This window comes from Myotis yumanensis, unplaced genomic scaffold (assembly GCF_028538775.1).
Source record: "Myotis yumanensis isolate MYYU_CA2020_CCGP unplaced genomic scaffold, mMyoYum1.0.hap1 SCAF_16, whole genome shotgun sequence".
In the NCBI taxonomy this organism is placed as follows: Eukaryota; Metazoa; Chordata; class Mammalia; order Chiroptera; family Vespertilionidae; genus Myotis; species Myotis yumanensis.
Window position 1 is genome coordinate 27,473,066 of NW_027223767.1, and position 27,273 is coordinate 27,500,338.

Genomic DNA, 27,273 nt, shown 5'->3' on the forward strand with positions numbered 1-27,273 from the left:
ACCTTGAGCCCTATGCAACCCATGACATACTAGTATATTCACAAGAAAGCCAATCTGTAGTAATGGAGAAATAAAGGGCTCAATCCCACACTAACAAGCCAAATCCAAGCCTTGGCCCACTAGTGCCCTATGATCACCCTAAACAGCTAAGACCACTTATTTCCATTCCCCACTGAGGGGTGGCTACGACAGTAAGCTCACCTTTCCATTAGTTGCACCAGCCCAAACAAGGACAAAGTCCAAAGAAGCAAAGGTAAGCTAATTGGTCAAAGCCTCTGGATTTGATTTTATGGAATCTGAGTTCATATGAAATTGATAGAGGGTGGGTGTGTGTGAAAAGGTGGAGGCAGGGAACACAGACACATTAGTGGCTCCCCTCTTCACCTTTTATAAGCAAGTGCTAAAAGAAACATTTTAAAAATCATAATAAATTGAGCTTTTACAGGGTGACTAATACACTAATCCCCTATAGGGATAAACTGGGGTCTGGGCTACCTTCCCTCCTAGAAACAGCACAGGCCCCAGCGTGATATAATACCTGGTTTCTCCTAGACTTATTACATTAAAAATGTGTTACAGGTGCAGAAAAATTCCAATCTGGCAAAAGGTTGTTAGAGAAGGAGACCAAAAATAGAGGCAAGATCAGGTTTCCACCCAGATCCAAGTGGAAAATTTACCCCCGCTGACTGGCACATTCCTGCTTGATGTCATTCCCGCCCACCCCCACTCTCCTTTCTCCTCTTCTATTTTTCTCTTTCACCCCCTTCCCAAATAGGTCTTACACTGGAGAGGAAATGGGGGATAAAACTAGTAGGGCTGGTATTCAATCACTCCCAGATTTAAGATTAAATATGTCAGGAGGTGGCCCCACCAATTCAACATGAAAGTAGAGATAGGCTGTGGTGGTTGCCCAAAACTGACTAGGTAATTCCCACAATTCTGGGCCACAAACCACTGTCTTTTTTCAGGGTCAGTAGACTGATGACCACCAGGCCTTCTGATTGGAAGCCTGGGCCTCTTTCTGCTACATCACATGACATTCTGAGACACAATTTTGGAATCAGACTGACTGGGTATGATTCCTGACTCCTTTTCTAGTTATACTAGAGGCCCGGTGCATGAAATTCATGCACTGGGAGGGTCTCTCAGCCCGGCCTGTGCCCTCTTGCAGTCCAGGACCCCTCGGGGTATGTCCACCTGTTGGCAGTCAGACATCCCTCTTGCAGTCCAGACCCCTCGCTCCTTACTGCCCGCCTGCTCGCTGCTCCTTAGCACTGCTGTGGAGGCGGGAGAGGCTCCCACTGCCCTCGCCAGCTGTGAGCCCAGCTTCTGGCTGAGTGGCGCTCCCCCTGTGGGAGCATACTGACCACCAGGGGGCAGCTCTTGCTTTGAGAGTCTGCCCCCTGGTGGTCAGTTCGCATCACAGTGACTAGTTGTTCAGGTCATTTCGCCATAATGGTCGCTTATGCTTTATTATATAGACTAGAGGCCAGGGTTCCCTCAGCCCGGCTTGCCCCCTCTCACAGTCCGGGAGCCCTCAGGGGATGTCCTACTGACGGCTTAGGCCCGCTCCCTCTGAGGGAGGCAACCAGGTTGATCAGGGGAAGGCACCATCCCCATCACCCTGCTGCTGCTGCCACTGCCAGCTGTGGCGGCTGCCTGAGCCCCGGGCCTCGCAGCTGCCAGGGCTCAAGGCTGCCTAAGCCCACGGCTGCTGTGAGCCCCAGGCCTTGCAGCCACCAGGGATCGCAGCTGCCTGAGCCCACAGCTGCCGTGAGCCCCAGGCCTCACAGCTGCCTTAACCCATGGCTGCCGTTGAGCCTTGGGCCTCGCAGGCAAGGCTCAAGGCTGCCTGAGCCCACGGCTGCCTGAGCCCTGGGCCTTGCAGCTGCTGTGGCTTTGTCTGGATGGACGTCCGAAAGACGTCCAACCTAATTAACATATTACCCTTTTATTAGTATAGATGACTAGGGCAAGTTACTTATTTCTCACCTCTTGTAGTTCCTCCTTTGGGAAACAAAACAACAACAACAACCTACTTCATAGGGTTCTAATGAAAAGTAAATGAGTTAACATATGAAACATTAGAAGGGTAGCACAAAGTGACTGCTCAATAAATGTTAGTGATTTTTATTATTTCTCTACTCAGAAAAATCCAAGTAATGCTAGGCTCTCCTTAGGGCACACCTAGTCGATCTCCTCATCCTTACTGTCCCAGGGGACCCCAAGCACTGGTTCAATCATCCCTCGAGCATTTTCTCCCTTCCTCTACTTTTTCATAAGAACTAAGGAAAAGTTGTGTAAAGGCTGTATGATCCACAGTGGGGATTTCAAAAACAGATACAGGCTTCAACAAAGTCTGGGCCCATAACTAATCTGCTAATTCCTAGTGCCCCAGGGAAACTTCAGGTCCACCCCTCTCAAATGCCCAACCTTCTCAAGTCCCAGACTTTATAACAGGCCTCTCTCATATATTTGGGAGAGAGAGAGAAATCCTTCCCATACTTTCCTGGAAAGGAAGAGAGTCATTACAAACAAGCTAGTGTCCCTCTGAACAAACTGACAATGAGAGCATTTCCAATAGGGAGGTCCCTCTCAGGTGCTGAGTTACTCTGACCATGGTCTTCAGGAGCCACTTCAATAACTGAAAGCCTCACAGGTGAAGTTTTCTCTGAATATTAATCTCTCATTTGTACTATACTTTCAGTTTATAACACTTTGTCACATCTATGATATCATTTAATCCTCACAAAAACCCAATGAGGCTGAGTGGGTAATTTTATTGTGGCCAATTCATAAATCAAGCTATGGATTTCAGAAAAATAACTGGCCAGAGTCATATCAGCCAAAAAGCAGCATAGAAAGGACTAAGACTGACGTCTTCTGACTCCTAGGCTGGTGTTCCCTTGCTACCATGCTGCTTTACACACCCTCACCCTCCCTTTCTCTGGATCCTTTTTAAAAAGGTTGATCCTAGAAAAGCTACAATGAAACCTGTCTTCTATCTCCTCCCATCTCTGCTTTCCTTCTCTTAGGCAGTCCTTTTTAACTCCAGGGACTCAATATCTTCTTATACCTGAGATGCCCAGGACCTGCTATCTTGTCTGCCTTTTTTTTGCTTTTGTTCTAGCTCATTCCTATTCCAAGCAGCCTCTAACATGGGGATCAAAAACTGCTGGAATTGGGAAACTAATGGAAATGAGCCAGGTGGGCTGGACATAAGAAACAATTGACTTCACACATATACTTGTTCACTGATGTCTACAACAGAATTATTCACAGTAGCCAAATGCCCAACAATTAATGAATGAATAAATAAAAGCAGCATATCCATCGAATGGAATATTACTCAGCCATAAAAATTAATGAAGTACTGACCCATGCTATGACAGGAATGAAGCCTAAAAGCATTACGCTAAGTGAAAGAAGCCAACATGAAATGCCACATACTGCATGATTCCATTTATATAAGATGTCCAGAATAGACAAACTCATAAAAGTGTATCTGTGGTTCCAGGGACAGGTGAAGGAGTGACAGGATTGGAATGACAGCAAAGTTGTTGTGTATTTTTTAAGTGATGAAAATGGTCTAAAATTATATAGTGGTGATAGCTGCACAAACTTGTGAATATAGTAATACCACTGAATTTCACACATTAGAATGTTGAATTTTATGGTATGTGAATTATATCTCAATGAAAAAAATAGTATAGAAGTAACAGAGATTATAGTAATCTTGAGATCATTTAAAGAACAGCCTTACTCAGCCTCAGCTAATTGCAGTGGAGGAAAGTAGTCCCAATGCTGAAATGTTTTCCAATCTTTAAAGAAAAGCTGAAAGTTCAGAGTTTTCAATAAAATCTCTTTATTTTTAAAAGTTAAAAAAATAATTCAGAAAATTTAAATTCTCTGTAGTCCAATGATCATGGGCTGGCCCACAAAGACCACAAGCCACCATTTTATGAGTTCTGCTATCCCTGGACAATTCTGCTTCCATCCCCTCTCCAACTAAGCAAAAACCTTGTGGTTATTGGAAAAGTAACTATATGTCATTCTTCTAACAAGCTCTTAGGCTATCTGATCAATGAAGAGCAGTTGGATATATAACTCTTCGTAGTTACTGCACCAGCACAGCATATTCTCTCCCAGAGGCCCTGCCCCAGACCCCACTCTCTCTTGGCCTCTCACTTCATATTTAATAAACATTTTTTCAGCACCAAGTAGGTGCCAGGAACTCTTCTAGGTGCTATAGAAAAAACAAATGAATAAGTCAAGGTCCCTGGTCTCAAGGAGTTCAGTCAGGGGAGACAGACAGACTTGTAAACAAATCAAGGTAATACAAGGCAGAATTAAACCAGAGCCTGATAGCAGCACAAACAGCGTACTATGGAAACACAGACAAAGCAGCTATTAATTCTACCTGGAAATATCAGGGAAGGCGTTGTAGAAGAGGTGACAGTTGGCTGAGCCATGAAGGGTAAGTTAAGTTCACCAGGTGGAGAAAAAAAGAGAAAGAGATGGGGGAGGGAAAGATGGAGGGAGAAGGGGAATGAAAAAGGTGGAGGAGAGGAAAGGTAGGAGGGAGAAGGGAGATAAATAGAATTAAATACAGAGCATGGTAAAAGAAATGAGGCAGAAGCTAGAAAAGTCAATCTTCACCCTCCCTTGTGTCCACAAGGACTCCTACACATTTTTCTTATAGCCCTTATCACACTGGGTTAGAAAAACTTGCTTACATGTAGTTCTCACATACTGAAATGTGAGTTCCATGAAAGGATCATGTCTTATTCATCTTGATGTCTTTAATTCCCTAACCATGGTCGGCAAACCGCGGCTCACGAGCCACATGCGGCTCTTTGGCCCCTTGAGTGTGGCTCTTCCACAAAATACCACATGCGGGCGCGCACGTACAGTGCAGTTGAAACTTCGTGGCCCACGCACAGAAGTCGGTATTTTGTGGAAGAGCCACACTCAAGGGGCCAAAGAGTCGCATGTGGCTCTCGAGCCGTGGTTTGCCGAGCCACAGTTTGCCGACCACTGCCCTAGCACAATGCCTTATATGTAGTAAGTGCTCAATAAAAGTTGGTAGAATGAGTGAATTCATGAACCAACAAGAAAAAAAATCAAAAAAGAGATTAGGCCATGCATGGGGAATGAAAAAGGGATCCATCTTGGCTGGAGATAAGAGATGAAAAAGGGCTGTAGTAGAAGTATAGGCTAGAAATGTGGTTTAGTGGTCAAATGAGGCAATATGTAAACCCAAAGGCATTTGATTTGGTTTAGGGGGTCTTTCTAGTGTACCTCAGATTATGTGAATGGGATAGCTTCTTTCTCTTCCCATGCATTTCTTAGGCCCAAAACATTCTAATGAAAGATAAAATGACTATGTAAAGACAGGAACACACATAGTAGATGCTCAGTAACAGTTTTTTAAAAAAATTGAATGAAAGAGTAAATTACTCCATCCCAGAATGGTGTTGGCTTTTACATAACCACAGTATGTTCCCAGCTCACATTCTATCTGTGGTCAGTCTGACCCCCACATGTTTTTTCTCTTATACTCATACCCATCCTATACTTGTACTGGGGTTTGGGTCTTTACAAGCACATTTTCTTATTAAGTTTAAACCCTAATTATGATAAGCTTATTTTTCCAATGCACAGGGTCATTCAGAGTTTTACTACTATTTTCCAGAAAATCCAAACCATACTAAACTTGGGACCCACAAATTTGATACACATTTTTTATTTCTTTATCTGGAATGTCAATAAATAAGCTGAAAAGAGTGGCCCTCAGGGCCAGTCTTTATTGGTCCATCACTCAAAATGTCTACTATTCCCACACCATTTCTATCATTCACAAATCTTCACCTCAGATATTTAGCTTATTAAAGTAATACAGTAAAGACTCTTCTTTTCACAGATTATCTAGTGAAACAGATTCCACTGGAGACTTCTCCCTGATCCAGTGTCTCAGGATTTCCTGACTGGCTGCAAATTGATTGTTAGATGGTTCTTTTTCATTTCTCCCAAAGATCAATAAGTTGGCAGTCTTTAATTACTAGGGTTATCCTGTGCTTCTCCCCTTCCTGTTTGAAAGATAGGCATATTTGCCCTTTTCTAGTCTTTAGGGACTTTCTAGTTGTCCATCACTTCTCAAAAATATTGACCTGTGAGTTTGTGGCCACATCTGCTTGTTCAGCAAGTACCCCCCTAGGGTGCATATCATCAAATTCTACCCATCTGAACACTTCCATTCTTCCTCCTCTCATTAACCATTTCTCTTTTGATTACCTATTCATTTCTTAAAATTTCACCTTGACTGAAGCTCCTCTAGTCAACTACTCACCTGTGATCTGTTCTGACACAGGATAAAAGACATTAAAAAGTCAAGCTGTATGGAACTCCTGATATTAATAAGAATGCCTTCCTTCTTGATCATGAAATCAAATTTCTTTTTAGTCTTTTTCACCAAATATCTTAAAAATTACTTAGCTTTTTCCTTTTCTGTACTCGCTAGTTATGTGACCATTTATGACCCCAGCTGTGGCCATTTTTATTTTGTTCCTCTTCTGCTATTTTCTGTTCTGTTTTAGGAAACTGTCCTGATTTCCACATGTTGAGTATCTATTATATATAGAATTAGCATTGGGTACCAAGGAAACAAAGCAATAAAAAACACAGCAACACCACTAATTTCATAGTCTAGTTCAAAAAAAGAGCATAAAAGAAGAAAAACATAAGCTAAGTACTCCTTCATCTGTATGCCAACACTGTCTCTATTATAAAATTGATTTCAGTATATAGTGATAATTTGTTTACTCATCATCTTGACCTCTTCAAAAGTAGTGCTCATAGCAAGTTACCTGAAACCCCAATGTTTCCTGTAGAGCCTGTAATTCAGTATGTTTGGTAGTTTGGTAGAGGATGGAACAAAGGAGACAATACACAATAGCATATATTAGGTGTTGCAAATCATTAATTCTACAGAGGAGAGATTACTCCTTCTTAGTGGCCAAGGGAGACTTCAATACCTCTGTTCCATATAAAATTTTATGCAAGTATAGTGTTTGTTTTCCTTTTCCTTTTCACCTTCCCTACATTTAGTGGTAGCGATGATTCCCTCTTTTTTTACTCACTTTGAAAATCAGACTAAACTCTGGCCTATAGGAATCTTTATAATCAGTTACCTGACACATCACTGTTAACACTGTTTAACTCCCATGCTGCCCAAATGTTTAAAAAGTCATACCTACTGAAATGGGGGAATCTGTATTTCCAATTATTCATTATCTGAGTTATTGCAGTCACACCCTAAATAGTTCACTAGAGAACTTACAACATATAAAACAAGACTTGACTCAAACATCCCTCTGTGCGATAACAGGCTGGCACTTCCTGTTAAACCAACAACTTCATTCAGTCTCTGCTGCCTGTGGAATATTGTGTTGTGACAATACAATGCAAATCTATTATAAGGTAAATTTTAAATTTTGTAAAAGTAAAGAATTTTGTGAAGCTGATGAAGATGATGTGGAAAACTAACCAAATCATATGCAAAGCCAGTTACAATTCAGCAATAGACCAGTTAACAATTGAAGAACATAAAAGGAACAAGTATTTTATAAGAGAATGACATAAATATCAAGTATTTTTTAAATGCCAGGGGAAAAAAATATGAAACTTTTACAAACTCTTGAAAAAACTAACCTCTTCATTGTGAAAGTCAATGTAAGAAACAGCATTTCATACAATTTAGTCTAAAAAAGTTATGCCAAAAAAAAGAACCAATACTTGATTCTCTCTTCATTCTCAGAATTAGTCAATACATATAACTACAATTTAAATTTTAATAAGATAAATAAATCTATTGTGTTACATTGTTTCATTTCTCAAGATAATGAATCAATTAAATCTTTTCTTCTACTACTATAAAAGTTTTATCCTATTTTAAGTGGTGTCATTGAAAATAGACTTTTCCTGATACCAATTATCCTGAAATAATGAGGCTTCCTGTACAGCTTTATCAGCATTTACACTTGTAAATTTCTGTTTCCCCAGCTATACAATAAGCCCTCCAAGGACAGAGATTATAAATTCTAGTTTTCTTTGGTACCTGCCTCCACTACCACCTGTCCATAGCTAATCACAGCCCACACACCTCCCCCTGTTCAGAAATCTGAAAATAAGCATGCAGAATATATTAATAACTGGTTACCTGACTTGGAGGACAAGTCTCCTGGAGGTACGATGGCCTGTCCTCAACCTTCATGGTGTTATCTGAGGTGTTTCGCCTAATTTCTTAGCTACAGCACCTTTAATTCATGACATGTTGCACCTAAGAAAGAAAAAGGTTTTGAGATCGCCTTTCAAGGAGTTTTTTTGTTTCTGCTTGTTTTTTTCACCTTACAGGATATTCTCTCCTATCACAAAAGGAGTCATCAACGTCTCTCTCCTGGATTATATCTGGGTTATCTAAAGCTGTGTAGCTCTGTGGATCAGATCAAAGTTCTTGTTACTCAAAAGTTGCCCAACATTCTCTGCCATGTTAAGATCCGTGAAAACCATAACATTTCCAAGTAAGTTATGAGGAGTTTGGATTTTCCTCCTGGTGAAACAATGGCTTGAGTGATGGTGTGATGTGTCAGAAGGAAAATGAACTTCCCAGGAGTGTTTCTATAGTGAGATATTCTCAGGAGCCAGCACACAGGGGCAGACACCAAGCTGCATATTAACATCAGGATAGGAGGGTGGTGGTGTTGGTGAAAGAAGTGAGCCCATCTAAGGGGGCACTATCCTTTCACTTTTCTCTCTATTTTATTCATGGTACAACCACTGATGCACAACTGGTTAATGTATAGGTGTCCTTTACTTTCAACATTGCTATTTCTAATATCTTTTCTTCACACCCTAATAAGTCATTATTTTTTTAATATGACTATGGAAATGGGTTCTAGTAAAGCATTGATTTCCCCTTATTTATAAAGGGCTGCCCCTCCACCATCATTCTCCCCACCCCTAACCCTCTAGCCTGGGGACTTTGTAAGTTTTCTATACTCTTTATGATTCTCTAGGGCAGAAAAGATGTAACAAGGCCTGAGCTTCTGGAAACTCCTCTATGGTTTGGCATCAGGGTGAACTGCCTTGTTCATTTTGGGAAGGTTGCCCAATCTTGGTAATCTGGCTCAGCTTTACAACTAGCCCTCTAGCAGGTCTCTGAAAGTCTACTGAATTGTGCTTAACATGAAAAAAAAAAAATTGTTTAAAGGGAAAGGAACAAACAAATAAGAAAAGAAAAAGAACTCTCCAGAGATTTTCAGGCTTCAGAGTACAAGTTAGATACCCAAACTCTAGTTATACCTATGGATTTATTTAACCAAAGGTGACTCTAATGTGGTCGTTTAAAGTTTTGGCAAGTTGATTAACTCTAGTGTCTCAGAATGTTTATTAAATACTACTTGATCACAATGAAGATGATGATGATGGTCTCTTCAAAGAACTCAGTAGCTGCCATATTCTCTTTCACTTATCAACTACACCGAGACTTTAAGTCTGCCATCTGGTGGTCACTTCTACAATCAGCATTAGTGATCTCAGCCTTTCCCAAGAGGTTATAACGTTCATTTGTGGGTTGACTCAGCAACAAATACTCTCATCCATTTTCTAGATTTGCATCTTAAAGGTTTAGACTCTATCTTTTAGTGGTTATACCATCTACTTTGCCCTTGCCAAGACTCCAAGTTTCGTTTTTATGGGAGATTCCAGTATCCTTCACTCTGCCAGTTCCATCTCCCTCATCCTTAGCAATTAAGCTGATTAACGGTTAGATATTTTATGGTATTCCTACCAGTAATTTATTTTCTAATTTGATTACAGGTGATATTTTAGCAATGTTCTCCTTCAGGTTTTGTGTATACTTGTGCTAGTCAGACCCCCTCAGTTAGTTTTCAATATCAGCGATGAGAGAAAGAAACAGTTCCCAAACAGGTTCTCAGAGATTTCAATTATTTATGAAGCCAACAGTATGCCCAGACTGAAGTGGGATTTAATTTTGAGTTTTTTTTCTTTTATTGGGACAAAGGGTAAATTTTCCATAGTCTTTTCCAGTGTGGGAATTGAAAGGAAACAGATATCTTAAAAACAGAAACTTTTCTAAGAGGGTAGTTGGTTAAAAGAGAGTGTTTTCTGATGAAAAGCTTATGTCACAATCAATTTCATTTTCTGACCCACAGATTGGAGCCCAGGCTGGTATAATCCATTGGGGAGAGCCCTCAGAGGGTTTCATGAGAGTGGGAACATATGTTAGCACCTCCTCTCTTTCCATCCCCAGAGAGGAGGGCTTTCCTTTCCTCTCTAGCCTGCTCCTGAGAGCATATTACTGTTCCCTGAAGAGTTGGAAGAAGAAACCCAGCCAAGTGAATATGTTTAGAGACTTGTACTAAAATACCTGTGGAAACAATGTTACCCAAGAGGCATTTACCTTGATCTTTTCAAGCTCCTTTTGAAGAGGAGCCTTTGGGGAATAAACCAGATGTGCTTTCCTCCCACCACCATTCTTTCCCTTCCCTTCTGCATGACATTTGGGAAAGTTCATTAGGAAGGATTCTAGAGCATGCAGAATAAAGACACATATGACTGTTTGAAAGGGGGATGGAAGCAGTGATGTGTGTCCCCTGGTTCCTTTTATTAGAATTGTCTGGTGTTCCTGTTTGTGATTCTCCTCCAGCTTTTGGGAAGGGGAAAGAAACCAAAATAGTCCCCACTATTAGCACAGGCCAGGTTTGAAATGTACCACATGGTTTGTTGCCTGAGTTGGACCAGAGTCCTGTGGTTACTCAATTGCTGAATTAACCTGCAGATGGCCCTGTGGCAAAATGCAGGTCTTAGAATTTACATAGGATTTTCAGGGGAAGGAAAATAAAGACAAAATATCTAAAAGCTCCAATCTCAAAAATTAAAAACTGATATAAATTAGACCTGCTGTCCTGAGGTAGACGTGGTTTGGTAGATGAACTAAGCTGAAATTAGGAAAAGCTCATTTTAAACTCCATCTGGGTGTCTGAAAGTTCAAATAGCATAAATTGCATTGAGTTTTAACCACCAAAAATTGGTTACCCAGGTTCTGGACATACACACTAAAAATGTTCTGAGCTGTGTTCTGAACTTTTGTTATATTTCTAATTTTAACTTGACTCAACATACAGAGAGGAGTGGGAATGGGTCCAAAAGCTTTCTGGCTCTGAATCTATGGAAAGTGTGGATCATACTTCTGACTGCCCCATGCAATTGTTCTTCTACGAGCTCCAGATGGCAGTGAAAGCTCTCCTTAAGCAGATCAATATACCTCTACACCAGGTACTAGTCTTTACCATTCTATCTTCTTTTTGTGGCAAATGAAAACAGCACTGTGGCATAAAACACAAGAGGAGGTTATATATATGTATGTGTGTGTGTGTGTGTGTGTGTATGTGTGTGTGTGTATATATATATACATACATAAACATATATATACACACACACATATTCTCTCTCTCTCTCTCTCTCTCTCTCTCTCTCTCTCTCTCTCTCTCGGCCCAGTGCACAAAATTTGTGCACTGGGGGGTGGGGGGGAGATGTCCCTCAGCCCAGCCTGAACCCTCTCCAATCTGGGACCCCTGTGGGATCGAGCCTAAACTGGCAGTCGGACATCCCTCTCACAATCCGGGACTGCTGGCTCCCAACCGCTCGCCTGCCTGCCTGCCTGATTGCCCCTAACCACTTCTGCCTGCCAGCCTGATCACCCCCTAACCACTCCCCTGCCAACTGATCGATGCCTAACTGTTCCCCTGCCGGCCCGATCGCCCCCAACTGCCCTCCCCTGCCAGCCCGGTCACCCCCAACTGCCCTCCCCTGCCAGCCTGGTCACCCCTAACTGCCCTCCCTTGCTGGCCTGGTCACCCCTGACTGCCCTCCCCTGCAGGCCTGGTCACCCCCAACTGCCCTCCCTTGCCAGCCTGATCACGCCCCCAACTGCTCTCCCCTGCTGGCCTGATCGCCCCCAACTGCCCTTTCCTGCCAGCCTGATCACCCCTAACTGCCCTCCCCTGCAGGCCTGATCTCATCCCAACTCCCCTCCTCTGCCGGCCAATTTGGTTCTGATTGGTCGGTTTCTATGCCAGTCAGCATCAAAAGCTCCTCCTCCTAGGCAGCCATTGGCTCCTCACAGTTCACCCAGATTTCATTCTGATTGGTTGGTTTCTATGCCAGTCAGCGTCAAAAGCTCCACCTCCTAGGCAGCCATTGGCTCCTCACACTTCACCCGATTTGCTTCTGATTGATCGGTTTCTATGCCAGTCAGTATCTCTGGGCCTATCAACATGGCCTGATCAGAAAGGTAGGGGCTGATCAGCAGTCCGGGTGGAGGCCTGGAGAGAAATGGAGGTGCGGCTGCTGGCCTGGCAGGGAGAGAAAGAGAGAGGCAAGTGCTGATCAATAGCTGCCACACAGGCTACGGATCAGACCCTGCTTCTCTCATCAAGCCTCTCTCTGGGCCTGATTCGCAGCCACCTCAGCAGTCAGTGCTGGGTCACCGCACCTGCAGCTGCAGCAGTCAGTGCTGGGTCGCCACGGCAACCCAGCACTGACTGCAGGACTGGCTTCCTGTTGGTCGAGCTCGGTCATGACAGAACCAGGGTTTTTATATATTAGCATATGCATATATATATATAGATATATATAGATATATATATATATATATATATATATATATATTTCATTTTTCATTGGTTTTAACACCACTTTGCACATATAAGCTCTTTGAATTTGATGCCTAAAAGTAGACACAGACTGTACTTCTGCCCCTTTTCTCTAGCTTCTCCATGTTGATTTCTTCCAAGGTTCCTAGACCCCATTTTACAGGGTCTGGTCAAGCAAGGAAAAATCATTGGCTAGCCCACCTTAAAGGGCACCAAGTCTCAACTTCAGGATAGCATGCAGCAAGGAAAAGAAATACATAAATAAATAAATCTATAGTTAGATGTACAAATGATGTATCTAAGAAGACACGTGGTAGTACAATTTATAGCAATGGCCAAGGTTTTGCTGTGTTAACTTTCCACAGAGAATTTACTGTCAAAATTATTGTCTTTAATTCTAACCTCTGCTAACAAGCAATTTCAATAAAAGCTGTTGGCATAGAAGAGAACAGTAAAAGTTTAATTAGCTCTGTCCAATAAGTTAACATGATATAGCATTGAATTAGTCTTTTATTTATTTACTAGAGGCCTGGTGCACGAAATTTGTGCACGGGGGGGCGGGTTGTCCCTCAGCCCAGCCTGCACCCTCTCCAATTTGGGACCCCTAGAGGGATGTCCAACTGCCCTTTTAGGCCTGATCCCCTAACCACTTCTGCCTGCCAGCTTGATCACCCCCTAACCACTCCCCTGCCAGCCTGATCGATGCCTAATTGCTCCCCTAACTGTCCAATTGCCCCTAACTGTCCTCCCCTGCCAGCCTGGTCACCCCTAACTGCCCTCTCCTGCTGGCCTGGTCACCCCTAACTGCCCTCCCCTGCAGGACTGGTCGCCCCTAACTGTCCTCCTCTGCAGGCATGGTCACCCCTAACTTCCCTCCCTTGTCAGCCTGGTCACCCCTAAGTGCCCTCCCAACTGCCCTCCCCTGCCAGCCTGGTTGCCCCTAACTGCCCTCTCCTGCCGGCCTGGTCACCCCTAACTGCCCTCCCCTGCAGGCCTGGTCACCCCTAACTACCCTCCCCTGTAGGCCCGGTCACCCCTAACTGCCCTCCCCTGCAGGCCTGGTTGCCCCCTACTGCCCTCCCCTGCAGGACTGGTCCCCCCAAACTGCCCCCCCTTTCAGGCCTGGTCCCTCCCAACTGCCCTCCCCTGCTGGCCTGATTGCCCACAACTGCCCTCCCCTGACGGCCATCTTGTGGTGGCCACCTTGTGTCCACATGGGGGTGGCCATCTTTGACCACATGGGGGCGGCCATATTGTGTGTTGGAGTGATGGTCAATTTGCATATTACCTCTTTATTAGATAGGGCTTTTTGGCCTACCTTCACCTTCTACTCCCACCCAACACACACACACACATACACACACACACACACACACACACAAAATGAACAAAGTTTACCCTGTAATCAGGAAGACTATTACAGCAGTAACTGTCTCTTTTTAAATAACAGAGAGACAACCATGTATTGGCCTCTGACCCATAGAGGCGAGTATAGAGTACAAACTCCAAGAGTGTTCTTCCACTGGGTTATTACTCCGATTCTAAGTTAATACTGCAAGACTAGTCCTAACAGCCAACACTGACAAAGAATAAATTGCACAAGATGCCATAAAGACTCTACGGGAGCAAATGAATATTCTAGGGGTGGCCGTGTACTCTGGAGGAGAAAAAAAAACTACCAGGTCTACTTGTGACAGTAGATACTATTAAAGGGTTTCTTAGGCTTAGCAGGTTTGAAGCAGCTCATATTTCATTGGTGACTGTTGGGCTACATATACATGTTGGGAGAAGGCTGCTTAACTGCCTAAGAGTGCATACAACAATTTTTTTTTGATTCTTGTAAAATTTCCTCAGTCCTTGGCCAGAAACTACATTTTTCCCCCTTAACCAACTTAAATTGAAACTAGTGGATTTTTAATTCAATCCATTTTTGTTGCTTCATGTAATTATATTCATCATTTTGAAAAGCCCACAGAATGCAATCATTTTCTACTTTTATAAGAAGCATAAATGTTGTTTTCAGAGTTTATGTGGAACATTACTGCCTTAAATCTTGATTTTATATAGCATTATTAAATGGGCTGAACCCTAATATTTATGTTGTATAAAAATTCCAAGCTTGAAGTCGTGTAATTTTGTTAGATGTTTTATGCCAGTTTGGTGTTGTTTATGTAAGTGCCATGTTGTAACTCTCCTATTTTTCCTCCGCGCGTGTCCCTCTGCAGGCAAGGAACTTCCGCCTCTACACACAGGAGGTGTTGGAAATGGGTCACAATGTGTCCTTTCTTCTCCTGCTCCCTGCCTCAGACGACGTCTGTACAGCCCCAGGACAGAATAATCCTTACACCCCACACTCAGGGTTTCTTAACCTCCCTCTTCAGATGTTTGAACTTGGTATAGTAGCTTGTTTCACCTAGAAATATTAACCCAACCTCCTTATAATAAAATCACAAAGTTATATCTGTTCCCCCTTGTCCCAGTGGAGGGTCAATAAATCACATGATGGCTTTGGCAACAACCCTTCCTAGAACTGTGTACAAGTCTGAGAGAAAGCAAAGCTCCAAGACTATGTGCCTGAGCAATAATTATTGAAACCCAGCTAAGGCCCAATGGAGAGGAGGGAATTCTAAACAGAAAGTTCAGTTATCAGGCTGCAGTTCTTGCCTCCCCTTTGCTTTCTTAAAACATAAATACAAGAACTGATGTTTTCATGAAAAGCACTTCTCTCTCTCTCACTCTCTCTCCTTCCCTCCCTCCAACTGGGAAAAAAATACTGAAATTAAAATGTAGAGTGTCTATCACTTTGAAGAAAAAAGTCTATAACTTTAAATAGTGCTGATTTATTAAATAGACTCTAATATTAAATACACTCTAAAATTCTAATAGACCATTTGATAAACTGACAGGGTCTCCCAGGAGGCAATATTGTAATTATGTGAGATTCTGAATAGTGGAAGATCTTGTCCTGATTTTCAGAAATGAACAGCTTGGGCCCCAGTTTCCTTATTTTTGCAGAGACCCCTGCTGCCCACTGAGAATGTGAATAGGGAGGCTTTGTCTCTTCCCTATGCTGCATCTTGTAACAGGCCAATAAGAGGCAATTAGCAAGAGTTTTGTGGGTTCAAATTGTAAGATTTATGGAAGAGTGACTAGTGGGTAGAATGGAGGCAGACTCTTTTTGGATTGCTCCCCAGCCACCAGATTTAGAAGCAGACCAGGCAATTGCCTGATGCCTCATTCTGAGACTTGGGCATCTGAATTTATCCTTTGAGGATGAGTGGATTAAACCTCTCAGTTTCCCTTGATCCAAGTAGTTCAAAGGCTCAAAAGCATATGAACAGCAATTGTTATTTTTCCAGAAGAGGAAAAGTTTTTAAGAGAAGCCTGAATCAGACTTGCAAACTGGGGCTTGAGAGTCCTGGGTCATCTGAGGTATGGCAGAGACAATCACTTAACCTTTCTGTACCTTTCTGTGTCAAATGATTGGCTATGTCACTCCCGAGAGACCTGGATGTAAATATAACTATTTAATAAATTCCCCACCCAAAGAACATTAGTCCATGATATAACTGTATTGCTGTTATGAAATATAATTTGGATCAAGGTATTTCAATTCAAGTTACTGAGTATATATTCTGGGGCCTAATGTGGAGATGCGGAGATTAGTAAGACAAAAGCTCTGCCCTCACTGGGCTTTTAATACGGTGGTAGGAATAAAATAAGAATACAAATTATTATTGAATGAGGTAAAATGTGCCAAAATCACCAGCATTAAGTGATATTAAAATAAGAAAAGAATGCACATTTTCTCAAAGAATATATCAGAAAACTTTCTTGGAGAGGATATTTGATGTGGGTGTTAAAGAATGGACAGGATGTCAATAAACATGGATAATAAGAAAAGCTTTCTTATTAGGTGGAGCAGAATGAGCAAATACATGAGAATATAAGAACTCAGAAAGAGTCAAGAAAAGATCAAGTGGTCTAGTTTGGCTAGATCAGAAAAGAGATGTGAGGAAATCATGGACATAAAGCTATATGGATATTATGGCCATACTGGCCAGTATCTTAAGAGTCAGGCTGAAGAATCTGTTTAAGATAGATTGAAAGCAGGGTTGAGGGGGAACAGTTCAGTCGTTACTATAATAGTCCAGTGTTAGGGTAGAAACAAAACCATATATACACACACACACACACACACACACACACACACTAGAGGCCCGGTGCACAAAATGTGTGCACTTAGGGGGGGTCCCTCAGCCCGGCCTGTGCCCTCTCATAGTCTGGGAGCCCTCAGGGGATGTCCAACTGCCACGGAGGCAGGAGAAGCTCCCACCATTGCCGCTGCACTCACCAGCCGTGAGCCCAGCTTCTGGTTGAGTGGCGCCCCCACTGTGGGAGCGCACTGACCACCAGGGGGCAGCTCCTGTATTGAGCGTTTGTCCCCTGGTGGTCAGTGCACATCACAGCAACCAGTTGTTCCGCCATTCGGTCAATTTGCAATATTAGTCTTTTATTATATAGGATATAACACTGGGAGTAATCAGGAAGATTGGGCAACTATTTGAATGAGAAAAGGTGAACTCTAGAGACTTCTAGAGTATCCTCATGGTTTTCAGCCTCAAAGACTGCAAGATTATTGCTGCCATTACAGGAAGTATGGAAGTCAGAGAAGAAAAAAAGTGATGTTTTCAGCTCAATATCTGAATGGACATGTCCAGTTGGCAGTAGCAACACAGGAGAGGAAGTTGGGTACTAACCACAGAAATTAACCAATATCTATTGATAACATCTGAAGCCATGAAAGTGAATGATTTCCCAGGGATAGATAATGGATAATTAACAGGGAAATGAAATAAGAAAAATACTTCACTAGAGAGATAACCAGGAGTCCATTCTGTGTGGAATGATCATTATTGTTCCATAATTACAGGGAAAAATACATGAAATTCATTTCCCCATGCCTCAATGGCTTTGGTGGGAACAATTAATGATTTGGTATCAATCATAATGGTATATGGCTCCCAAGACACTGGATGACCAAGCCCTGTAAGTTTTCCTCTCTATTCTGCTTTCTGGGAGGCACATGCACTGCTGTGGGGCAGCCACATTTTGTCTCACTATTGTTTCTCTCTATGCTATGATTCACTCTCTCCATTCATTTGTTCATTAATAAATACTTAAGTAACTTGCTATGTGCCAAGCGCTATTCTAGGTAGTGAAGAATCAGCAATGAACAAACTCTTCAGGGAGTTTACCTTCTAGTGGAGTAGACAAATAGTAAATCAATCAATAAAAAAATAATATTGTAAATGTCAGACAGTAGGGAGGGCTATAGAGAAAAATAAATCAGGGTGCGCGACTGGAGTGAAGTGACAGGAGATACAATTTTGTACAGGATGACCTGGGAAGGCCTCTTTGCAAAAGATACCTTTGAACAGAGATCTGAGATTTTCATGCAATGAGAACAGCAAGTGCAAAGGCCTTAAAGTAAGAGTGTGTCTGGCTAGGAGATCATTGTAGGCGGAGTGTAGTGAGCAAAAGCAACAGAGATAGAAAATGAGATTAGAGTCAATAGGGGCCAGACCATGCAGTACATCACAGTCCATGATGAGAATTTTAGATATTACTTTAAGTGTGCTGAGAACCCAATGGAGAATTGTGAACCGCAGAGTAACATATTAAAAAGCTCTGCAAAATCTGGTAGTCCACCCCCCACACACACAAAAATGAAATTAAAAAGCTTAACTTTGTTTAACTCTGCATTTTCCAAATTCATTTGACAATGACTGGGACTATTTTTGGCATGGCATTTACTAAAAACCCACAGAAAACATACTTTAGGATATGATACCCTAGAACAATGCTTTTCAAACTTTAATGTGCATGAGAATCACTTGGAGAGCCTGCTAATAAAACAGATTCCTGGAGCCCCACTCCAGAGATGCTGAGTCGGAAAGGTCTGGGAAAGGGAGGGGACAATGTGCATTTCTAATAAGCTCTCAGCTGACACTGATGCTGCCAGTCCATGCACCACACTTGAAGTAGTGCTGCCTAGAACATAGAGGGAAAGACATTTTAGGGATTTACAGAACAAGGGATGTGGTTAGCATAGTAACAGAATCCAACAGTTCTTATCTCTTTGACCTGCCTTACTTAATACTAAAAGCAATGTAAGACCATCAAATACTATTTTTCACCTATGAAAACCAGGTCACCAATCAAAGCCTGAGTCTCAATAGTTCCTAACTTTAATATGTTTCTTCCTATAGTAAAACATACCTTCTTGCCCTCCTGGTCCTCCTTTATTATCATACTAGAGGCCCGGTGCACAAAAATTTGTGCACTCGGGGGGGAAGGGGGGGGCCCCTCAGCCCGGCCTGTGCCCTCTCGAAGTCTGGGACCCCTCGGGAGATAACGACCTGCTGGCTTAGGCCTGCTCTTGGGTGGCAGAGGGCAGGCCCAATCCCTAGGTGCAGCCCCTGGTCGGGCTCAGAGCAGGGCTGATTGGGGAGTTGGGGCGCTGCCCCATCATGCACAGAGCAGGGCGGATTGGGAGGTTGCGATGCCACCCTCAGTCACGCTCAGGGTAGGGCTGATTGGGCGGTTGGGGCACCGCCCCCTGTCACACTTAAGGCAGGGTCGATGGGGAGGTTGTGGTGCCACCCCCTGTCACGCACAGAGCAGGGCCCATCAGGGGGTTGGGGAACTCCCCCCTGTCACGCACAGAGCAGGGCCCATCAGGGGTTTGGGGAGCTCCCCCCGTCACACACAGAGTAGGGCCGATAAGGGAGTTGGGGCACCGCCCCCTGTCACACACAGAGCAGGGCGGATCAGGGGGTTGGGGCGCCGCACCCTGTCACACACAGAGCAGGGCCGATCAGGAGGTTGGGGCTCCACCCCCTGTCACACACAGAGCTGCAGGGTGATCAGGGGGTTTGGGCGCTGCCCCCTGTCACGCTGATCTGGTGCCAGGAGGCCTCACTGCTCCGCTGATCCCGGTGCTGGGAGGCATATTACCCTTTTACTATATAGGATAGAGGCCTGGGGGCCGGCTGGTTTGCCCTGAAGGGTGTCCTGGATCAGGGTGGGGGTCCCCACTGGGGTGCCTGGCCAGCCTGGGTGAGGGGCTGAGGGCTGTTTGCATCTGGTCACACACCCTTCAGTGTGGGGGTCCCCATTGGGGTGCCTGGCCAGTCTGGGTGAGGGGCTGAGGGCTGCTTTCAGGCTGGCGGTTTTGACTGCTTTCAGGCTGGTGGGAAGCTCCCAACCACTCCTTTTTTTCTTTTTTTTTTTCTTCTGGGCCAGCTTTAGCTCTGGCTCTAGCTCTGAGGCTTCCACTGCTGGTTTGTTTGCCGTTCTATAATCGAAACAATGTATAACTTCAGCTCTGAGATCCCAGCCGGCTATATTTGTTAGAATGTTTCAAACTGCCAGCTCAGAGGCCTGCAAGTCAGGCGGGGAACGTTGCAGTCTGCAGTCACTGGAGCAAGGAAGCCTCCCTGCTCGCTTCAGTGCATGGCTGCCGGCCGCCATCTTGGCTGACAGTTAATTTGCATAAGGATACGCTGATTAGCCAATCAGAAGGGTAGCGGTCGTACGCCAATTACCATGTTTCTCTTTTATTAGTGTAGATCATTGGTGATCCAGCTGATTAATGAGCACAACGTAAGCTTCCAGGAAAGACCACTTGGTTGGACTTGGTTCCATTGACATACACTATTCTATTAGTGTTTTCTACGGATCAGGAGGAAATGTTGGCAGTAACAGGAAATTGATGCACCCTAGTACAATGCTTACTGTACTTCAGCACCACCAGCAACAATTTTTAAAATATTGCTGGGCCTTAGTGAGAATCTTTCAGAGCTTCCCCAGAGATAGATTATCACAGCCCACTAAGCATTAATATCATCTTCTATAGCAACTTCTAAGAACTTGCTATAGTGGGCCTAAGCCCTTCTAAGAAAAATGCTAAGCAATTTTTACTTGTTTCTTAGAAGTAGGAACTCCTTTCTTCCCTAGATAGGTCCAAAGTAAAAGGTCAACACATACACTAAGCATTTCTGAGAAAGAGAAGGTTGTTGGAAATTCAACCAGAACTCAGAAAACTGTATTGACAACATGGGAAATTCAAACAAAGCCTGAAAAGGTGAAAATTATGGGCATAAGTAAATTATAACAGAATAAAGCATTACACTATATCTCAGTTTGACTAGTGTAAGCCATCCCTGCCCCGATGGAAGTATTTGAGATTTGGCAGACTGACCATGTTTCTGCCAGTGGCCTTAGTGAATCATAAATAACTTGCTAACCAGCTATGGAAAACTGCATCTGGGCCTATTCCAGCACTAAATAGATCTAGCAAGGACAAAACAATAAAGAGCTTAGCCCTCTGTGTCCTGGAGTAAAGACTAGGCTAGGGCAGACCCATAAAGTATTTCTCCACAGTTAATTGTGGGGGAAAGAGATTGTTACATAGGATGTTGTGAGATCTCTGTGAGCAGGGCTGAGCTGAGGCAACCAAGTACACAATTCAGACCTACTCCCCCTCCACAGCCTGAGGGCTGACACTCCCCCATCCTTCGGATAAAAGCAGGATAGCACTCCTCTGCAGTAATAAAGCATGTGCTGGGGGCTGACAAAGGTCACTATTTATACTGTTCCAGAAACAAAAGGAAAAGGAGTATCATGAGCCCTTAGAAACTCTGTCCAGGGATGTGGCCTCTTGAGAATTTGCCTTGCCTGCACTAAGGAGGTTGCCCTGCCTTGACCCTGTGAGCAGTCAACATTGACAGCAGCCCTATGATGAGGGAAGCTAATTTTTATTGATTTCCTTGGGTCTATGATTCATACTGATTGGACTAACAAGATTAAAAAACTGGGGGATTTCTTTTTTTTAATTTGAAGCCTGGTGTGTATTTTGTACTTCAGTGCTTGGCTACTTCCTTCATTCAATAAATATTTACTGAGTTTCCACTATGCCAAGTCCTATGCCGGGGCTGGACGTAAGGACATTAGTAGGACAGATGCTACTCTAGGCCTATCAGAAGCCTAGAGTCCAGTAGAGGCTACAGACATCTACACCAACAGTCCCAATACAACGAAAGCACTGTTGTAAGAGATAGGCTGTTGAATTTCAGAGGAAAGATACCTAATCCTTTCTTAGAGAGATAACATATGAACTAGGCCTTGAAAGATAAACAAATATCCAGAAAATGAAAGAAAAGGCAGAGCAGAAAAAGAAAGTCACTTAAAGCAGAAGGAACAGCATGCACAAAGGCTTGGAGACCTGGGAAAATGGAGCCCAAATAATTATATTATTAGTAGCTCATTGTAACAGATGCTTAAGGCATCTGAAGAGTGACAGGAGATGAAACTAAAAATGTAAAAGGTCCAAATCACCAAGAGCTACTTATGCCATCCTAAAGATGTTAGACTTTATCCAATAGGCAATGGGAAGTCATTAAAAGATTTAAGAAAAGGAATAATATGATTTTATTGGTTTTTAGCAGTTCTGTGAAGAGATCCAAAACACACACACACAAAGAGCTGAGACTAGAGGCAATGAGACAGTTAAGAGAGTAGAGTTGTCCATGTGGACAATGATAAGAACCCACACCAAGGTTGCCACAATAGGGGTGTAGAAGGGAAAGCAGAGGCAAGAGGATTTTAGGAGTTAAAATCAATAGGACTTTGTGATTGATTTAATGTGGTTGAAGAGCAAGATGGAGGAGCCAGAGAGTCTGAATAGGGTGCTGAGATGGATAATGTTGCCATCTACCAAAATAGGAATTATGAGGGGAGGAACAGGTTTGGGGGAAGGGAAAGATGATGAGTTCAGTTTGACAAATGATGAGTTTTGAGGTGCCTGTGGGATATCCAGGCATTGAGCCTAATGGAATCCAGGCCACAGGCTCACAAGAAATGGCACAGCCTCAACCCTCATTCCTGATGCCCATTTTTCATGATTTAGAATACCATTCCTGAATTTCAACTGTCAACTCATTTACTACCAGGAATCATTAGAGGGTCATCTTGTGCCCAAGTTCTTTCTGACATCTTGGCAAAGAATCATGGAACTAAAAGTGACCCCAGGAGGTAATCTTGCAGCCTCCAAACTAGGCTGTATGACCCAGACTGATTAGAACTTTACTGAGTTAGAGCTTTTTAGGGAGAATATTCTCATCTCAATCCTGTTCTAATACTCTGACTACTCAATGTCTCATTCTTCCTGGAAGGATGGGATAGGGGTGTGAATAAACATTTATTTTGTATCTTATATATGCCACATGTTGTGCTGTACTATATATGTGTGTGTGTGTGTATATATATATATATATATATATATATATATATATATATATTATATTATATTACTTAATCCTAGCGAGGCATTATTATCCCTGACTTAAATATGAGAAAACGGAGGCTCCCAGAAGTTACCTGCCCATGATCATGAAGGTAGTGAGTGGCAGAACAATGATTCAAACCCAGTTCTGTCTGATACCTAAGCCTGAGTACTTTCCACTCTACTATACTCCAATCTGGCTTCCAGTACTGGTGCCAACTGCATTTTATAGTCTGTCACTCTCTTATATCGAGAAAAGGCAGAGACAACACCACAGAAAATGAGTCTTACTTTGTAAATTACTAACAAGTTAGTAATGTGGCCCAGATAATGCATTATTTACCCTTATACCATTTTGTCTGTAAAATGCATGTGATTCACATTAGAAAAGAATTAGAAGCTTCCAGTCTATCTTCCCCTCCTCAGTGATGGCTACCAAATGTATCATTGCTAAACCACAAAAGACTATGTTAAAGTAATATTTGTTAAAGTAACATTAAAGGCTCTGGATAAAAACCACTAGCGCAGGAAAGTGCAGCGTTGTAGTTGGGGAAATGTCCTCATAGGTCACTGTGGTGAGTGGCACGGGTGGTGTGGGCACTCTGAGACCACCCATTGATCCAAGACTCCTACCACAAGGAGACACAAGAGAAAATTGTGGTCACCCTAGTGTTTTAGAATTTAGATGAAACTGATAGTGCTTCTTTTAAAGTAATTCTTCAGTCCCTCTCCCTATCTTCCAAGTCACATTTTAGAAAGAAGGGAAAAGAGATTTTTTTTGACAACTTGGTTTGAAAAGGCAGCCTGTGAGACACCTCACTTTCTTCACTCTCCAGCCAATGAGAGGGCATCTGTCAAGTACTAACAAGATGTAATCCCTCCTTGAAAGGTATAAAGAGACATTCAGGAAGCTACAAGTGTCAAGAGTAAGCTACAAAATAACGGTGACTCCTGGAATACATCTTTTAAAACAGGAAAATCAAGAGCACAGTGAGAAAAGAGAACAGAGGGAAAGAGGAAAGGTCTGCCCTCTTCAGATCAGTACATTTTTTATTATTATTCAGTCAATAATCATTAATTGAGAAGCTATAATGTTCCAGGTTTTGAGGAAATAAAAATTAATAGGAGGCATGGTTCTTGCCCTCAAAGCAATTTAATACCAAGGCAGTCAAGTAAACACATAATTACAATAAAGCAGGATAAGTGTCCTGATACATTTGGAAACTAGTGCCCTAGGAGCACAAAAGAGAAAGAAACTAATTGTGTTTGGAGGGGAAAAGGTGTCAGTGAAGATTTCACTGAGAAGACATTCAAGTATCAGATGAAGCTGACCCCGAGGTACTTAGAGTAGGGTATTTGAGGACAAGGAAAAGGCATGTTTAAAAGCATATAAGTACAAAAGGACTTACGTAAGTTCAGCTTGGGTCAATGTGAGTGGAAGTGGAAGATGGAGAGTGGTGCAAAATGAAAGATTGAAGATAAATTCAAATCCTAGATCGAAAGGAACTTTCCTTATGGCAATTAGATGTTTAGATTTGATCCTGAAGTCAAGAGGGAGCTCTGTGGCCATTAAACTGGGAAAAGTAGATCATTTGGGAAGAGCTCAATAGTTGGTTATTTACTAAGAGGCTATATGAAATCAGTTCTTCTGTGTGTAAGGCAAGGAAGTACTAGAGTAGAGGAAGTAGGAAGGAAGGATCTGACACTAGAGAGAAAAATCAACCCCCCAAAATTGAGACTACCTGAGTAAGAAATACCTCCTTGAAATGTGCACAGCTGGAGTTAAAATGGGCCACTGAAGCCCTCACCCCATTCTCCTCCACTTCCACCTGAGGAAATACAAACAGAGCAGGCTACCCTCACACCTACCTGAGATTCAATCTAAGAGGAAATCAAGCAAGGAAGCAGGCAACTGTAAGAAGGGAAATGTAGGGTCCTAGAGATTTCTCAACAAGCAGAGAAGTAGGGCTTCCTCACTGAGGTGCAGAGATGACCAGATGCCCCATTTTAAGGTCCTGTGATTTTTAGCTTCCTTATTAGGTCTCATAAATCAACAGTGAAGAGGCCCAAAGGAAGTAATTAGATCTTCTTCCTAAACTTCCTCACCGAAAGCCAGAATGAAAATGTTTCCACCTATTTGTTGCATTATAACAACCCTATTTCCAAAGCATGGAACATACTGATATAGGTCAGAAGTACAGAGTGAGGTTTCTAGAGAGTGAGTCTCCAAATTCAACAGCCAGGAAGACACTGGTACTACACTATCTGAATCAGGATGCGTTCCTCATTCCACTGCCATCTAAAATGGTTACGTGATCATAGCCAGTCAGAGAAGTATGGAGAATCTGACCATCTCAGGCTGTCTGCACCAGGCTGAGTCCCACACTCCTGTCTCCCTCCTCCATGATGGAGATGAAGGTTAGACTGTTGACCCTGGCCTCTGGCCCGCTGTCTTTTGAGGGAGGAAGGCCAAATCTGCTGAAAACAAAAATATGGTCTGTTAAGGCATCCACTCTTATCATCCTTCCAGAGGAGCTGAGGAGCAGAGGGGCAGGAAGAGGATTAAATCCATCATACTAGATCCTTAGGGAACTTTACCAGCCAGGCAAAAGATACCCTGAGATAAACATTTCTCCTATCTTCTGGGACTTCTGGCCTTGGAAAGAAGCATACCAGTACAAAATACATACTGGAAATCAGACATGGGATTCAAAACTAAATTTCCAATTGTTATCTGGCTTTTTTCTTTAAAGTGATAAGCAAACTCATTTCCCCAATATATAAATAATTTATATATGATATATACATATATATGTGTATATATCTTCAGCCCCAACTTTAGGGGCTGAACATCATAAACTGCAGCTTGAGCCAACCCCATTTCCCCATACCTTTCCAGGACTTGGTAAACCTTAAAAGGGAATACTGTCTGACTAAAACCAGACAACTGGCTCCTTAAGAGCACATTTATAATTTATTTATGGCTTAATATTTTCCACTGATAGGATTAATAAATCATGTTTTCATTCAACTTATTTTCTCTGAGGTATGAATTTCTCTATTTTGATACCAGATCTTAACATGTTTTATTTTGCTTGTCCATTTTCCAGTTCATTTTTGCAGCTACAGAGAGAAATTTATTAGTCTGTATTGCCGCCTTTCTGCTGTTGTGGAGCTGGATTCTCTGAATACCCAACAGTCCCTGAGGGAAGCGATCTCAGACAGCGAGGTTGCAGCTGCCAAACAAAGACACCAGCAAGTTTTAGATTTCATTCAGGTAATAGTTTGTTTCTTCTGAGGTGAAAGGAAGGAAGAAAAGGCAGGGTGGAGGGGATGAGAAACACTCATGAGAAAGAACAGCCATCTGGGCTAATTTAAAGACCACAGTGTGCAAGGAGCCTGTTGATTTGGTGAAAATCCAGAACTCAGGAAAATGTGCATTTTTAAACAAAGGCTTAAGAAAAACCTAGAGTTAAATCACAGTGTTACTAAGAGCTGCATCAGCCACTGTGGCGGGTAGCAGTGGTTTCCCATAGAGAAAGAAAAATCACTGCCACAAGAAGTAGTGATCAGAATGTTATTCTTATCTAGTAGCCCACTGACAAATCCAACAGAAACATTGTATTAATTAACTCTTACCCCACAGAAAAAGAGAAGAAAATGATCTGCTAGTTTATGTTAACCCAAATCACATTGGACTTAAGATTCCTTGTGCTTTGAACTTCTTTCTCACAGCATTTTGACACTTTCTTTGACACTTTAATGTGTAGCTACAGAGGTTAGAAAAATGTATTCCCTGTCCATGGTCTTGTCTGGAAAGACCTTACAGTGACCACCTCAGGGTCTTGTGGTAGAGGTACTAACTAGTCATCAAGAAAATGTGAATCTGGTCTGACATTGCCTCTAAATCCCTTGGACAAATCTTACTATCTTTCTGCCGATAGTTACCCAATACACAAAATGAGTACAATAGCAAAAGCTCTGTGATAAATATCACTATGATAAATATTTATTGAACATCCAATTGTCAGGCACTGTAAGGGAAATATAAAGTTGAATTAAGCATGGTCCCTAACCTTTGAGAGTTTAAAATTCATTAGGGGAGACAAGAAATGTGTATAAATACAATTGTAAAATGAGTTAGGTGCCAAAAGAGAAATTTTTAAAAAACTGTATCAACACAAAGAAGTA

The 27,273-nt window shown here is 42.6% G+C and overlaps 1 protein-coding gene across 1 annotated transcript in view; it reads left to right on the forward strand.

Annotated features, from left to right (window-relative positions):
- ANKFN1 (ankyrin repeat and fibronectin type III domain containing 1) overlaps positions 1-27,273 on the forward strand; it is a 286,284-nt gene that overhangs the window by 231,624 nt on the left and 27,387 nt on the right. The window contains exons 15-18 of the mRNA XM_070394069.1: positions 8,413-8,579; positions 11,205-11,355; positions 14,960-15,128; positions 26,193-26,359. Of these exons, the coding sequence (XP_070250170.1) occupies positions 8,413-8,579; positions 11,205-11,355; positions 14,960-15,128; positions 26,193-26,359 (654 nt within the window). The remainder of the gene's footprint in view (positions 1-8,412; positions 8,580-11,204; positions 11,356-14,959; positions 15,129-26,192; positions 26,360-27,273) is intronic.